Genomic DNA, 14,515 nt, shown 5'->3' on the forward strand with positions numbered 1-14,515 from the left:
TGACTACAGCTCCCAGCGTTCCTCGCTCGGCAGCGAGGCGAGAAGCGGCGGGACGGGGCCGAGGGGCGGCCCGGAGGACTACGGCACCCAGCGTGCACCGCCGTGCGGCGTCCGGGTCTCCTTTGCGCAGCACGGAAGTGCTGCCGGCTGGGGTCAGCGATGGTGCCTGGGGTACGCGGGGACTTCGCGTGCTTTCTCCGTGAGCTCTGTTTTTAAGGGTTTCTTCCAGCAAACACATATTGATGGCAGTTAATAAAAGATTTCATATCATAAGGAGCCTGAAAATGCTAAATAAGCTGCTACAGGTCAATCATGGTTTCACTTGTTTTGAAATGTTACTGATAGGAAAGTTGCAGCTAGCAGCTACAACTCGTCACTGAAAGATCCAAGAGAGACAACGTGCACAGTAGCCCTCTGTCTTTATTAAACTCTATATAATATTAGTAATTCCATAACATTTCTCTAATACAAGACCTTAAACTCTTCAACAAAGATGAAAAGTGCTTCTTAAGTGCCTAGTAAGCAATGACACAGGCCCTATATGATGCTGCTGCCATGTGGACTGTGAGTTATAACAAGAATTCTGGTTGCAAAGTCCAACATTCATAGTGCAGAAAATGCCACTTCTTGTTTGCATTGATAGGTTTGAATTAAATGCATATCCTTTTGCCTCACCAACACATTTTCCAATGTGTTGTTCGAAGCACAGGATCAAGGGTGAATGAACAGCCATCTCATATAAATATTCCATATAAAATCTACGTGTTTATTACTTCATGACATTTAATTCTCACTGTGAAATCAGTTGTTTATAGATTTCTCCCATTCTAGAATCTCGTCAGCATTAAAAAATAAAAATAAATGAATACACTTTGCTCAAACAAAAGATCCAATATGTAGCATTTCCATCTTACTAAAGAACAGAACAAAATAGAAATATAGATATATTATCAAGTGATAACAGTTTTTACACATGTACTGTTTAAGACTGGAAGTCCAATTGCCCAAGACATTAAAAATAATCTAATTACAGAATTATGTATTCTCTCCATGCACTCCCTTTCTTCACTCACAGTCACTAAATTAGTCCAACATCAAGTGACTATGGAAAAAAATATACTGAAAATACCTAGGCAAGTCTGAGACCACAACTAATAAAAACAATTTTTCCAATGAGAAAAAGACAAATTAAAGAAAAGCCATGCAGACAATTTTTAAATGGGTTGAAAACTTACCAGACTTAAACCTGTGAATTTAACTATATTAGTAGTTAAGAACAGAAGAAAGAAATACCCAGACAATTTAAGGAAAAAAAAAGTATTTTCCCCAGAAGTAGCTACAGAAGATGCTGCAGGGAGAGTCAGGCCTCCTTCCATCATCTCTTCCTTTTGCATTCTGCTGGTATCCATAGCTGTTACTTTAGCGACATAAAGATTTTTAAGCAGTTATATTTGAGGAGGAGTAGTCCATGCTCAGCACCCATGTGATTGCACAGAGCAGAGCATTCTTCAGTATCTGCTACCACTGTCGAAAGAATAGCTAGGTTTTCAGCCATCTATACTTCTCACACAGATACATTAAAAAGGCCAGATTTTCTCCCCTCCATACTCCAGCCTTTTCCTGTAATATTCCTAAATAAAACCCCACCATTTCAAAACTGCCCATTCTTACTTCAAGAAATCAGCTGAGGTGGACCCAATGAAGTCATTATATTTTCCAGAGCCTACAACCTTCAATGCTCACATCTGCATTGTAGATATACCTAATTTTTTAGGAACAGAAATATGTAATAATATCCCATATTTAATTAATTGTACTTTAATCAGCAGATATTAAAATGTGTTTGTTTATACACAAATTATTATCACAATTCATGCCTATATTCACTTAAGATAATTAATACAGTTACCAAACTTTTTTTATCTTTCCATAAGAAGACATGAAGAAATGATTTTAAAGCAGTCAGGAAAACCTTCAATATTCCTACACCAGTAGAATGCATTAGGCGTACAAAGGTGTAACATAAAGAGTGAGATTTTATGTCCCATCCTCATTCTTGATTCTTCTTTCCTTCCTAAAGATGTCAAATATGTGTTGTTTTTAGGGAATTGATGATATTACCTCAATGGATAATTTTTCGTAAGTAATTGCTGGGTCATACAAGCCTAGAGAAGAATGTATTCAGTCAGAAGGACTGGACCTTCAGTCCTATTGCCAATCGCTAGGTTTTTATTCTGTTTTTGTCACTCCAGGTTTATCTGTGGATGGATCTGCTTCTTCAAAGTCTAAGAATTCTTGCTCTATAACTGGCTTCAGTATTTTCTCGATTTGTGTAAGTCTTTTTTTCAGTTTCTGTTGTGCAGCATCATACTCAGCTAGCAACCTGGCAAACTTTGTTTGTAATCTGTCCATTGTTCCTTCCATATAAGCAACCTTCTCTTCCAGGTCTTTAGGATCACTTCCTAAATTTGCAACTTCGATGTCCAGCAATCCATCTTTCATGAGGATTTGTTTACCTTTTTCTTCCAGCATTGCCTTTGCATCAGGATACTCTGTTAAAGCCTCCATGAGATCATCTTTAGACAGACAGAATAAGTCTGAGTATCCGATACTTCTAATATTGGCTGTTCTTCGATTGCCAGCTTTGCTACCTTTGATATTAAGAATGCTGATTTCTCCAAAATAGCTGCCATCACTTAGGACTACGAATTGTGTCACTCCATCATCAGCAACTACTGCAAGTTTGCCTTCTTTGATAATGTACATTTCTCGTCCAATATCTCCTTTTCTGCAAATATAGTCTCCAGGACTGTATACTTGGGGCTGGAGTTTCAAAACAAGTTCAACCAACAAACCGGCTTCACAGTCTGCAAAAATCCTAACTTTTTTTAATGTTTCCAGGTGAACATTGATTGCAATCTCTGCTCTCAGTTTGTCTGGCAGATACTTCAAAACTTCCCTTTCATCCACAGCTTTTTTGTTTGTCCAGAGATAGTCAAACCACTTTATAACTCTTTTTTCCATGTCTTTACTTACATTCCGAAAGTGCATATACTGCTTGATAGCATCAATCTTTGCTTGAAATTCTGCCCTGGCAGCATTCATGTTGGAGATCATAGAGCCGACGTTACCAACGATGGTAGCAAAAATCAACACTCCCACCAAGAAGTCAACAACCACAAAGAAATACTCAGAATCTTGTACAGGAGGGGGTGTTTCACCAATAGTAGTCAGGGTCAGAGTGGACCAGTAGAGGCTATAGACGTACTTTCTGGTCAAACGGGCAAATTCAGGATGAGAGGTGTTGGGGTAGACCCATGTGTCAGCCCCAAATCCAATGGCTTTTGAGATCGAGTAATACACACAGGCATTCCAGTGAATAATGATCACAATGTACATGACAAGGTTAGAGATCCTGAAGATATTTGGGTAGTTTGTCCTTGTTTCTGTTCGCTGGAAAAATTCAAACATCCGAGCTACTCTGAGCAGTCGGTTTATTCTCAATTCTGGGTAATTCAGCCCTAACTTAAAGTATAAGAGGTCAGTCGGTATGATTGACAAAAAATCTAATTTGAATTGCAGGGAGCTCTTATATTTCTCTTTAAGCTTTTGTTCTTCTTTCACTAGAAGACCTTGTTCCAGGTAACCTAAAATCAAGTTGCATGTAAGTATTAGATTTTTTCATTTTCAACTTTTTGTATTTAGTGTCAAACCAAATGCAAGTTGAAAGACACGTTGTGTGCAACTTCCAGATCATGCATAACTTTTTTTTTTTTAAAAGCAATTTCTCGTGTGTTCAAGCATTCAACTTAGGACCATATGGTTCAGCTTAAGCTAAAGTATACAGCTTTGAAAAGAATACAATTCTAGTTCTGACCATTTTCCTTTCACTGATGAACATTTGGGAGGGAGAAAAAAAAAACAACAACAAAACAGGCCATAGGAAGTTTAATGGAGGGAAGGAGTTAGAGCCTCTGACTTTCTGTGCCATATTAGAAGTATCTAGCTCTGGGTGTAGCATAAGACTTTAAAATGAACATACTAATAGAAAGAATGAATTACCAAGTATACATACCTGTTCTTGTCCTTACAAACATGTCAGCAATATAGATGATATCAGAAACATAATCAACAATAAACCATACAGGTAAGTAGTCATTCTGAAGCTCATCAAAACAGGCTCTGAATAGGAAAGGAAAAAGTAAATTACCATGAAAAGAAAACGAAATACTTGCATGAAATGAATGAATAAAGTGAATTTCCTACTAGGTATATGTATTACAGTTTGTCAGAAGTTTTATTAAAGGACTACCTCACCTAGCAATAATCATAGTCCAGTTGTACATGACAGGCATTGTGATGCAGAACAACCAGTTGTAATACATATTTCCTGCTGGATCAATGATGAAAATATCTTTCTTCTTCCTGAGTGATAGGTAGAGAAAAAGAGCTATGAGAAAAGACTGAAAATATATGCAATAAATTCTGAGGAACAAAGAATTCCAGAAAATATTAACGTTAAATAAAAGGTCTTCATTGAAGCTAAGCTTCCTTGAATGAATGCAATAAAACAATTGTGTGAATACACATGTTATATGAGACAAACTATACCTTCCTCACTTGTGAAACATCTGGTTCTGAGCAAGATGAATTATCAGCACGATTTATATACAGAAACCAAAGACCATGAAAACAACACTTTTCTCTTCATTGGTCAAGAAATGATGATTTTTTTCAAGCATAATGAAAAAAAAAAAAAAGAAAAAGCAAGAACTTTTAAGTCACATAAAAATTTACTTGTTTATAGGTGACACTGACATGCGGAAGACCTTCCTTTGCTGCAGAGCATTATCCAAAATATATTAGATAGTCACAATCCACACGAGATCTTTTGTATTTTCTTGGGTTTTTTTATGTCTTATTTTTTCCATGCAGCATTTATGCTCTCATTCTATTCTCTACATAGAAAAATAAATCAGAACAATTCTGTTCTAGGAGAACAACAGCATTCCATGTACCAGTTCACTCATGAGTAAGCATCTTGTTTACACCACGCCCACCAATGCATTTTTTTAGTTGTACTTAAAAAGTGATTTTATCAAACTAACATAGCAAGACCTAAATGAAAAATACTTACTCTTCATCCTTTTCTTTCTTCTTCTTATCTTTATTTTTGTGTTTTTCCTTTTTTTCCTTGTTCTTTTGTCTTTCTCCATCCTTTTTATTTTCTGACTTGCTACAAGATAGATTTACGTTTGCAGTTATTACGGATTCAGCTAAAGCACGCTTGGAAAATTAAACGCTTTAGGAATAGCAGTAGACATCACAGGTAGCAAAAATCAGTGCTCCAATCAAGAAGTTAACAAGCACAAAGAAACACTCAAAAGCCCTTAAAGTAGATTTTCTGTCTTACCTCTTCTTTTCTTTTTTCTTTTTCTTCTCTCTTAAGAAAAAGAAAATACAGCAGTTACTGTTTCCTCATTTAATTATTAGAATTATCTGAGTTTGTTAAGGACAAAGAAATATGCTTAGCTGCTTGGTCTTGAAAATTTGTTTTTTTTATGGCATTAATACAGAACTATTTATATTCATAATTAATAGATAAAATAGCAATAGCTTTGGTATTGGGGGTGATCTTAATATTTGATGTCTGTAAAATTCAAATGCACATGCAATCTCTTTTGGGATTACTTGCACAACATAACTGCTTGTAAGGAAACTATTAGGTATAGATTATTCCTTTTCATGGCTGCTTAAGCAATCAGTAAAGCAGCACTATCACTATTTGAGATTGCAAAGGTACTTACTCGTCTTTATTGCTATTGTTGTTAGCATTGTATTGTGCAAATGCACCGGGTAGATACCATTTCCTAGGGAACAGCAAAACAACAGTTACGTGTTATACTGCTGAAATAAAAAAAAAATTCCTCTACATTGTCACAAGCTATTTGTCACAATTTTAATCATGGACTAAGTAATCTATGCAAATACTTACTATAAAAAAAATCTACATGTACATCACATCATTATAAAATCAATTTATTAATAGAGGAAGAAGAAAATCAGATGAAGGCAAGTTATCTATGCTTAATTATTCCCAAATTATTAAATAATAGCAAAATAAACCAAACACACAAGAATGGAATGGAATGAAGCAAACCTGGCACACCTGTTTTCCCCTTTCTCTGTCAGTCCAGGATCCTCACTGGTGTCTTGCACCACCACGCTGGGAATGATTGCATGGGAGTGATGGGTCTCAATAACTCCTACCTTCATGGTCAAAATTGTCTTAGCTTGGGTAAGAGAGGAAGATTAATTTCAGAAAGTATCACAACTAGCAGAACACACCTTTGTTTTTTTTTCCCCCTAAAGATGAATCTCCTATTTCCTTGCTTCCCCCCAAATTCCTAGCAATTTTTCCAGTTTCCTCTCTCACGTGACATTCCCTCCAGATAAAAATGGTGCTGTGGGTGCTGCAGTGTGCTGAATGATCAGGCAACTGAAAAAATAGGAAATTTTTTGAAGCCTTTTTTGCTATACATTTGGTTTTGAACTAAAGACTCAAAAGTTTTTTCATGGAGATGGATAAATAGATTCATGAACAGGTGACATCCTGAATCTTCAGTATGTTTGACATCTGAAAGTTACAATCTGATGACAGCAAGAATAGCTGCTGTAACTCTGTATTTGAAGACTGCTGTAGAGTTCTCATTACTTGTGTAGCACGTAGGATAAGCACATCTTAAGAAGAAATGCTAGAAGCTATTTATGTCTGGCTTGTTCATTTCAATATATTAAAAAAAAAAAAAAAAAAAAAAAAAAAAAAAAAAAAAAGCTGTAGAGTGCATAATTAATATATTGTATCCTGTACTGCATAAAGTTCTAATCACTGAAGTAACTAACTTCTGCTGCCTCTTTGCCTCTTTCTACCATTATTCTTATGATTTTGTCACTTATATCTTCATATCAATAGCACTGCTAATTGTTGGAGCATCACTGATGTCTACAAGTGATCTGCTCTTGAAAGGGCCTTTTAGTTGGGATTTCAAAATAGATGCTATCCACTGCAGTATCAATTCTGTATATGACATCAGACTGTAGAGATGCCTGTAAGCCACAAACTGAGAAATAAGTGCTGTTCCACTGGTAAATGAAGTAAAGTACCATGGAATAAGCCAGTCTTAAAGTAATTCTGTTCTGTAGTGAAGTACACAGGAAAAGAGAATAAGGGTGCTACAGCTGCAACAGTACTGCTAGTCTTACCTGCCTTGATTAGCCAATGAAAATAAAAAGTATTCCTGTACAAGAAACAGAGGAGGAAACCCATGTTTCAAGCAGCTGACAGACATGAATAACGTGTGTAAGAAATGATACAGAAACATTCATAACTCTACAAAACAGAAAGATGAAAATTGAAGGCTAACATCTGTTCTTTCAAGAATAGTCCTAAATATTGTCTAGCATTGCTGATCAATCTTTAAACACTCAACAGCAAGCATCAGGTCTGAAGTGTCACAGGAAAACACATAGCAAACATTAGGTCAGATTCACTAGCACCCTAAAAGCTGTAACAGAGTTTTCACTGACTTGCACCAAGGATAGATAGTACTTGAGTGTGTGGAGACTGAAAGTATACCAGGTTAAATTAAGCAGCTTTGTATCTGCTTACAGGTGCTCTGAAAGATCTGCTAATGCTGGCACACAAAGCCCCACGCTGGTTTGACCTATATCCTCCACAGAACTCACAGAAAATGAAAATGGTGTAAAATAAAGCTGTGTCCAACCACTTCCAATCACTTGGCATGAAACAACTGCAAAAATGCTCATCTCAAGGCAAATCATGCCTGTCAGTGGACTAAATCAGTCCACATTAACACTCGCAGTGACAGCTTTTCTAGGAACCTGGTTTTCATGTTTATCTTTGCAGAAGAATGACAGCAAAATAGATATCCTAGACTTTGTGATATGGAGACGTATTAATTTGCCCATGAGATAGAAATTAGACAGTGAGAAGTGTGGTGAAACAGGACATGTAGAAAAACCACACCTACCCAGAATACATAGCCTGGAGTTTGGGCAAAGTCTATGTCCTGCCATTTCCCCTCTTCTTCAGGTGAATAGGAATTTCAATGGTTTTTGTTGTTGTTGTTGTTGTTGTTGTTTTCAAATAAACCAATTCCTCTGACTCCATTAGTGTCTAACCAAAAAAAGAAGAACTGTAGGGTGCTTTGTGTCCTGAGAAAGCAGAATTTGCTGGGACTGAAGAGCAGCTTTTGGGGGCAGGACTGGAGATTTCATATTTCTGAGGCACAGAAAGCATTTACTGGGCATTAAGTATGCTTCAAAACTATCTACACATAGAAACTGGAAGCATTTACTATCCTGTAGTCCCAAAGAATTAAATCCAAATCTCAGCTCAGGTGGTTGCTGCCCTAAGTTGTCTCCCTTCTCACACAGTCAAGGACAAATAGCACAAGAATATCTTCAAATTCCATTAGCTCCAGCGCACACTGCTTGGAACCTTGAAACTGTTGAGTCTAAAGCTCAGAAATAATAATGCAACGTGTGCCCCATGCCAGCTGAACAGACACAACAGTTTCTTCTGGTCTGGGGACTGTAGTCACTTTGTTACAGCATTTGTATCACAAAACCTGGCATTAAGAACAGCAGAACATTCTCTGTTAAGCCCACTGGACCCAGGATCTCCCTTAAGGCATTTCTGACTGCCTTATAGAGCTTTTTCATGCAAAATACTTCAGGCTGCCTTTGCTAAGTTGTATCACCACCGCGTTTCCTATTCTGTGGTTGCACATTGTTTCTTGAACTGGTACATTGTCACATCTTGTTACACTGATGGTAAATCAATGCCACATTGTAGTATTCAGGCTAAAGTTTGAAAGTAACACAGATAAGTGCTTCCTTTGCAATTATTTTAGGTTTCTTGTTGCTTTTTTTCTTTTTTCTTCCTGTATCACCAACAGTTCGCCTTCTTTCCCTTGAATTTCTAAACGTGACTACTGCAACAAACCACTGCCTTGTCAAATCTTATGAACTAAAAATTAAATATGTAATTCCTATGTGTCAAAATCTTTAGGGCTGCAAGAAAATGAAGGCAGCATTATCCTACAGGACTGCAGAGAATGGAAGATTAACTTCCACCTCTCCTGCTTTCTTATTTTCCCATTTCTCACCTTGTCATTGGTCCACTGCATTCCAAGCCACAAAAAAATCAGCAGCAGCTTTAAAACATGAAGTCCATCAAAACATAAATCTGCACTAACATGCAAAAAGTGTCCCTAGCAGTTCTGTAGTAAAAGCTTTCATCAGTGTGCACACTTACCTTGGCAATGTAATCTGCTGCTTCTTGTAGCAATTCCACTCCTCTAAATGAGCCACGTTTCCTTACTACATAGGCGTAGCCACCGTGAAAAACTAAATACCATCAACATATCAGAATATCAGACTTAAATCCCTTATTAATTGATTTCTCAAGGAGCCAGCTCCATGTGTGGTTCCCTGAATTATTCCCAGGGAAGGACATGGTTGTTAGAGGAGGATTTCCTCGACCTGGTGATGGATTTTGAGATTTAGAGAGAGATGACAGTGACAGTGGCAGTCACTATTATCCTCCTCCTGAGCAGATGCTTACTAGTCCTTTTGACACGCTGAAGAAATGGCAAATATTGGAGCATACTCTGTCTTCAAACAAACAAACAAACAAACAAACACCAGTTAATAACTGTATACTTGTTGTCCTTTGCTGGCCCATTTTTTTAATAATGCAGATGCGTTTTTTACTGTAACAACAGTCCTTCACTGGAATAGAAGAAAGAGCATAAATCCAAATTTCCTGTTTATGATCTTATCGTATTGATGAATAATAAGAAACAACTTCAAACTATTGGAGGTTCTTCACTTATCTAACATAATTTTTACATTCCTAGTTCTTTAAAACATAAAAACAAACAAATAAACCAAAACAATAATACCACTAATTGTGTATATATATTTAGTGGAAAATCATTGAATCACAGACTTGCAGGGGCTCAAGACATATATCTTTCTGTAACCAAGAGCAGGAGAAAGCAATACTGCTAGCATTCCTATAAGCCACCATAAACTTTGCAGTGCACATGATTGAGTTGTCTTTCATGAGTGGAAGGAAGACTCGTAGCTTTAATCACAAACCCAAAATGATGCTCAGCACCACAGATCAGCCTCCTGAGCAGGAGAACAATTCAGCCACCATCTGCTGCTATGACTTTCCAACCCTGAAGATAGTTCATTTTCTTTTATAAATCCAATACACATTTGAAATTTAAAGATATAAGAAAAAAAAAAGTTTTAAATGAAATAATGTTCAACAACAAGTAAATATGTAATATTATGTCCACTGGAACCCAGCTGTACAAATCTACAATAAAATATCAACATAGCAAATGGAGTAAGATGGAAATAGTTCTAGCCATTGTTTCATAGTTGTTTTTGAAGGGCTGAAATTCAGTTCCTATCCCAAACTCACAGGCATTAAAAGAATTTCTGAAGGCCTAGTATTGAACCAGGATTGGTTTTATCTGTCATTCTCACAGTCTTTTGCCTGGTCTGCAGTCTGAATGATCCCAGTGTTGAATGCTGAGCAGCTATTTCATGAGTGGCCAGAACGTGGTGGCACTGAGTGACCAGAACTTACACCTCGACTGTGAATCTCTTGAGCACCGAACTATAATTGTGCCCTTCATGGAGAGCAGATCTGTACTTGGCAGATGTCTTGCCCAGAAGTTTTAGGTGTTCAACAATGTCTATGCTGTATCCAAACACAAACTTCAAAGTAAATTCACCTTTTTAATCTGGTGGAGAACAGTGAGTTTTCTTTTAATATAACCAATCCTGTAAAGGAATCCAAACTTCCATAAGTTGCTCTTACCTGCTTTACAGGAGAGCTTTTCAGCTCTCAAACATAAGAAGTGGAGCTCCACTGGGTCCAGCCAGTTCCCTGTCCAAAACTGAGACAACTCCATCCCCCTTTAAAAGCCAGTTAACAAGTTTCCATTGACTGTGGTGACAATTAGACTAGTTTAGAGTCAATACCTCTTCCCAGGGATACTTTTCATACCATTTGGTATTTCAGTGAAGTAACCTTAACTGTTGGGAGCATGCTTGCACTATTGGATTATCATTGTACCAGGCCAACTTTAATCTATTTCTGTATCCTGCTTTGTCAGTGTGTCTGTAATTCTTCTCAATCCTATTAAAGCTGTCTCTGGTTTCCAACACTCATAATCAACACACTTGATACATGGAACATAGGTATTCATAAATAAATGCATTTTAACAGAACAGTGCAGTGTCCCAGCTGCACACGTTGTAGCTCTGCAAACAAATGATTGGGTGGGACTGCAGTTGGGGCAGGCTCATTTTCTGCTAATAATTATGTGTCTTCTAGTGCTGATGCTATTTCAGCATGCAGTGGATGTAATGTCAGAAAGGCCATAGCTGAGAAGGCTCCAAGGCTTCTGGCTAGTTTAGTACAACTTTGTGTAAATGCACAATGAGAAATTCAGAATCAAGAAGTACAGTCAGCACCTGAGAAGCTCAGCGACTGGAAAGCCAGCAGTGCAAGCAGTGTCACCAACAGTAGGTGGCACTGCGTTTTTACTTTAGCGTTAGAAGGGTTCTGGGTGGAGAGGAAAGGACTGCACGCGGTTTAAGATGCGCGTTAGTGTGTTACATTCATGGATGGAGATGAGAATGGGATCTGAAAGCACCGGGCAGACTTCCAGCTCATCTTCCTGCGAGCATGAGGACTAACGAGCACAGAAATAGCACCACGATGGGATCCTCTGTCAAAGCTCTTCGCTTGTATAGAAAATAGATAATGGCGACCATACAAAAGTGCCCCTAACTCTGAATAGTCTGGCTGGATTTGTGTTTAGTTTAGTAGAATTTTGTTTCAGGCTAACGTAACATGGGAAAGCTGGGCTGATTATTCAGAGTAATTTTGCTAAAATACAGACAAAAGTTATTCCATTGAGATCAAGTCTTTTTATTTCAAAGAAAATCATTGACACATGATACTGCCTCTGATAAAAGCGGTAGAAAATGCCCTGTGGTGAAAATAAACTTGATATACATATTCTTGATTGCCATTCGTTGTAGTATAGCAGATAAGAAGACACTCTCTGTGCATTTTTAAGGCACCTTATACAGGACTAGTAATTTCACAGCAAGCACAGCATTTTGATCCTATTGAACCACAATCCAGAAGCACAGTTTCTTGTACCAGTTGAGATTACTTCCTCTGCACGTTGTTCCTACAGGTCTGAACTCCACAGGTTTTATCAGTGGGGCAGAAAAAGGAGGTTTCTGATGACAATTTTACTTATAAATGTAAAATTTTAAAGTTGTCTTTAGGTTGTTCTATTTTTATCAAAAATTAACAGTTAAGATCAGAGTTTGCTTGGCAGTCAGTTTCAGCGAAAACATTCTTTGCATAGGTTACAGAATTTTAACAAACTTTCTTCTCCATTTTCCAAGGAAAAACAGTACAAAAAAGCAATTGTAGCATTTTCCTTTATTTTCTTTTGGAAAAAAAATGAAAACTGCCACAGAATTGCTCTGACTGTTGATACACACAAATCTGTTATTTCGTACACAGTAGGACAGATCTTTTCTTAGCTGTAGCTGGCAGAGGTCCACTGGCATAAGAGGAGAGGCACTGATTTATTTGCATTAGCTGATGCTGCAGGCATTGATCTAGATCAGTCACATGTGCCATTCCAAAGGGTAAACTCACATTATTTTCCTCCTTATCTCATATGATAAGATTGTATATCAAGACCTTAATTTCCCACTTGACCTTTACACGTCATCCAAAAAATATATCACTGTTGATAAATGAATCTTACGCACTTTCTTTCTTCCAGGCATTGTCTCAAAGTTCTTTGAAACTTGCTGAGTATGCAGAGTACTATAAATCATCAATGAAAAATATATGCATGAAATTTCAGCGAGGCCTGGGCAGGCTGGAGAGCTGGGCAGTAAAAAACCGGATGAGGTTTAACAAAAGCAAGTATAGAGTCTTGCATCTGGGGAGGAATAATTGCATGCACCAGTACAGGTTGGGGGATGACCTGCTGGAGAGGAGATCTGTGGAGAGGGACCTGGGTGTCCTGGTTGATGACAGGTTGGCCATGAGCCAGCAGTGTGCCCTTGTGGCCAAAAAGGCCAATGGCATTCTGGAGTGCATTAAAAAGAGTGTGGCCAGCAGGTCGAGGTAGGTGATCTTCCCCCTCTACTCTGCCCTGGTAAGGCCTCATCTGGAGTACTGTGTCCAGTTCTGGGCTCCCCAGTACAAAAAAGACAGATCTCTTGGAAAGAGTCCAGCGGAGGGCCATGAAGATGGTGAAGAGCCTGGAGCATCTCTCCTATGAAGAAAGGCTGAGTGAACTGGGTCTGTTTAGCCTTGAGAAAAGAAGACTGAGAGGGGACCTGATCCAGGTCTATAAATATCTAAGGTGTGGGGGGCAGAATGGCGAGCCTGGACTGTTTTCAGTGGTGAATGGAGACAGGTCAAGGGGAAACGGCTGGAAACTGCAGCATAGGAAGTTCTGCACAAATGTGCGCAAGAACTTCTTTACAGTGAGGTGACGGAGCACTGGAACAGGCTGCCCAGGGAGGTGGTGGAGTCTCCTTCTCTGGAGATGTTCAAGACCTGCCTGGATGCCTACCTGTGCGACCTGGTGTAGGGAACCTGCTTTGGCAGGGGGGTTGGACTCGATGATCTCTGGAGGTCCCTTCCAACCCCTACAATTCTGTGATTCTGTGATTCTGTGAACCCGCTAACTTTTGTAATTATGTTATAAATTGCCAGTCTGCTGTCTTGGATTTTTATATTTTTTTAACTTTTTTTTTTTTTTTTTTTTTTTTCAGAAATGAGTTCTTATTGTGTTTTGACAATTTATTGCAGATTTTAAAACATGAAATAGGAGCTATATAAAGAAATGTGTGTGTGTGTGTGTGTGTGTGTGCACTGCAGCCCAGATATCAAATATTCTGGACTCCATCAGGAGAAGAGTGGCCAGTAGGGAGATGGAGGGGATTGCCCCCCCCTATTTTCTCCTCGTGAGGCCCCACCTGGAGTACTGTGCCCAGGCCTGAAGCACCAGCACAAAGAATATTCAGATCTGTTCATCCAGAGGAGGCTTGGATGATGTTCAGAGGTCTGGAGCACCTCTTCTGTGTGGAAAGATTGAAGAAGCTGGGCTTGCTCAGTCCGGAGAAGAGAAGGCTCCAGAAGACCTCACCATAGCCTTCCAGTATGGAAGCTGTGTATCCAGCCTCTCCAGGATGGAGACCAACTCTGTACATGGGCTAATACTGACAGAACAAGAGGTAATGATTTTAAACTAAAACAGGGGAGACTTATTTAGACTTCAGAAAGAAATTCTTCACTAGGAGGGTAATGAGACACTGGCACAGCTACCCGGAGAAGCTGAGGGTGTCTCATACCTGGAAG

At 38.5% G+C, this 14,515-nt stretch overlaps 1 protein-coding gene across 1 annotated transcript; it reads right to left on the minus strand.

The window, feature by feature from the left end:
* Nucleotides 1–749: 749 nt before the first annotated feature.
* On the minus strand, nt 750–6,289 carry CNGA1 (cyclic nucleotide gated channel subunit alpha 1). Its single transcript, XM_052681958.1, has 7 exons — nt 6,170–6,289; nt 5,808–5,870; nt 5,414–5,443; nt 5,138–5,236; nt 4,318–4,425; nt 4,076–4,182; nt 750–3,647 (listed from the first exon to the last, which is right to left on the minus strand). The coding sequence occupies exons 1-7, from the start codon at nt 6,274–6,276 to the stop codon at nt 2,230–2,232; spliced, it is 1,932 nt and encodes a 643-aa protein (XP_052537918.1). The 5' UTR covers nt 6,277–6,289; the 3' UTR covers nt 750–2,229.
* Nucleotides 6,290–14,515: the final 8,226 nt, after the last annotated feature.

The sequence above is a fragment of the Tympanuchus pallidicinctus genome, unplaced genomic scaffold, assembly GCF_026119805.1.
Source record: "Tympanuchus pallidicinctus isolate F22 unplaced genomic scaffold, pur_lepc_1.0 scaffold2, whole genome shotgun sequence".
Taxonomy (NCBI): Eukaryota; Metazoa; Chordata; class Aves; order Galliformes; family Phasianidae; genus Tympanuchus; species Tympanuchus pallidicinctus.

Bases quoted from the DNA above. Each gene is read 5' to 3' on its own strand.
- CNGA1 (XM_052681958.1), bottom strand. From the start codon at position 6,276: ATGAAGGTAGGAGTTATTGAGACCCATCACTCCCATGCAATCATTCCC. The intron at 4,183-4,317 runs GTGAGGTAGTCC...TTTCCTATTCAG, and splicing joins TGGACTATGATTATTGCTAG to AGCCTGTTTTGATGAGCTTC. The intron at 3,648-4,075 runs GTATGTATACTT...ACTTGATTTTAG, and splicing joins GTTTGTAAGGACAAGAACAG to GTTACCTGGAACAAGGTCTT.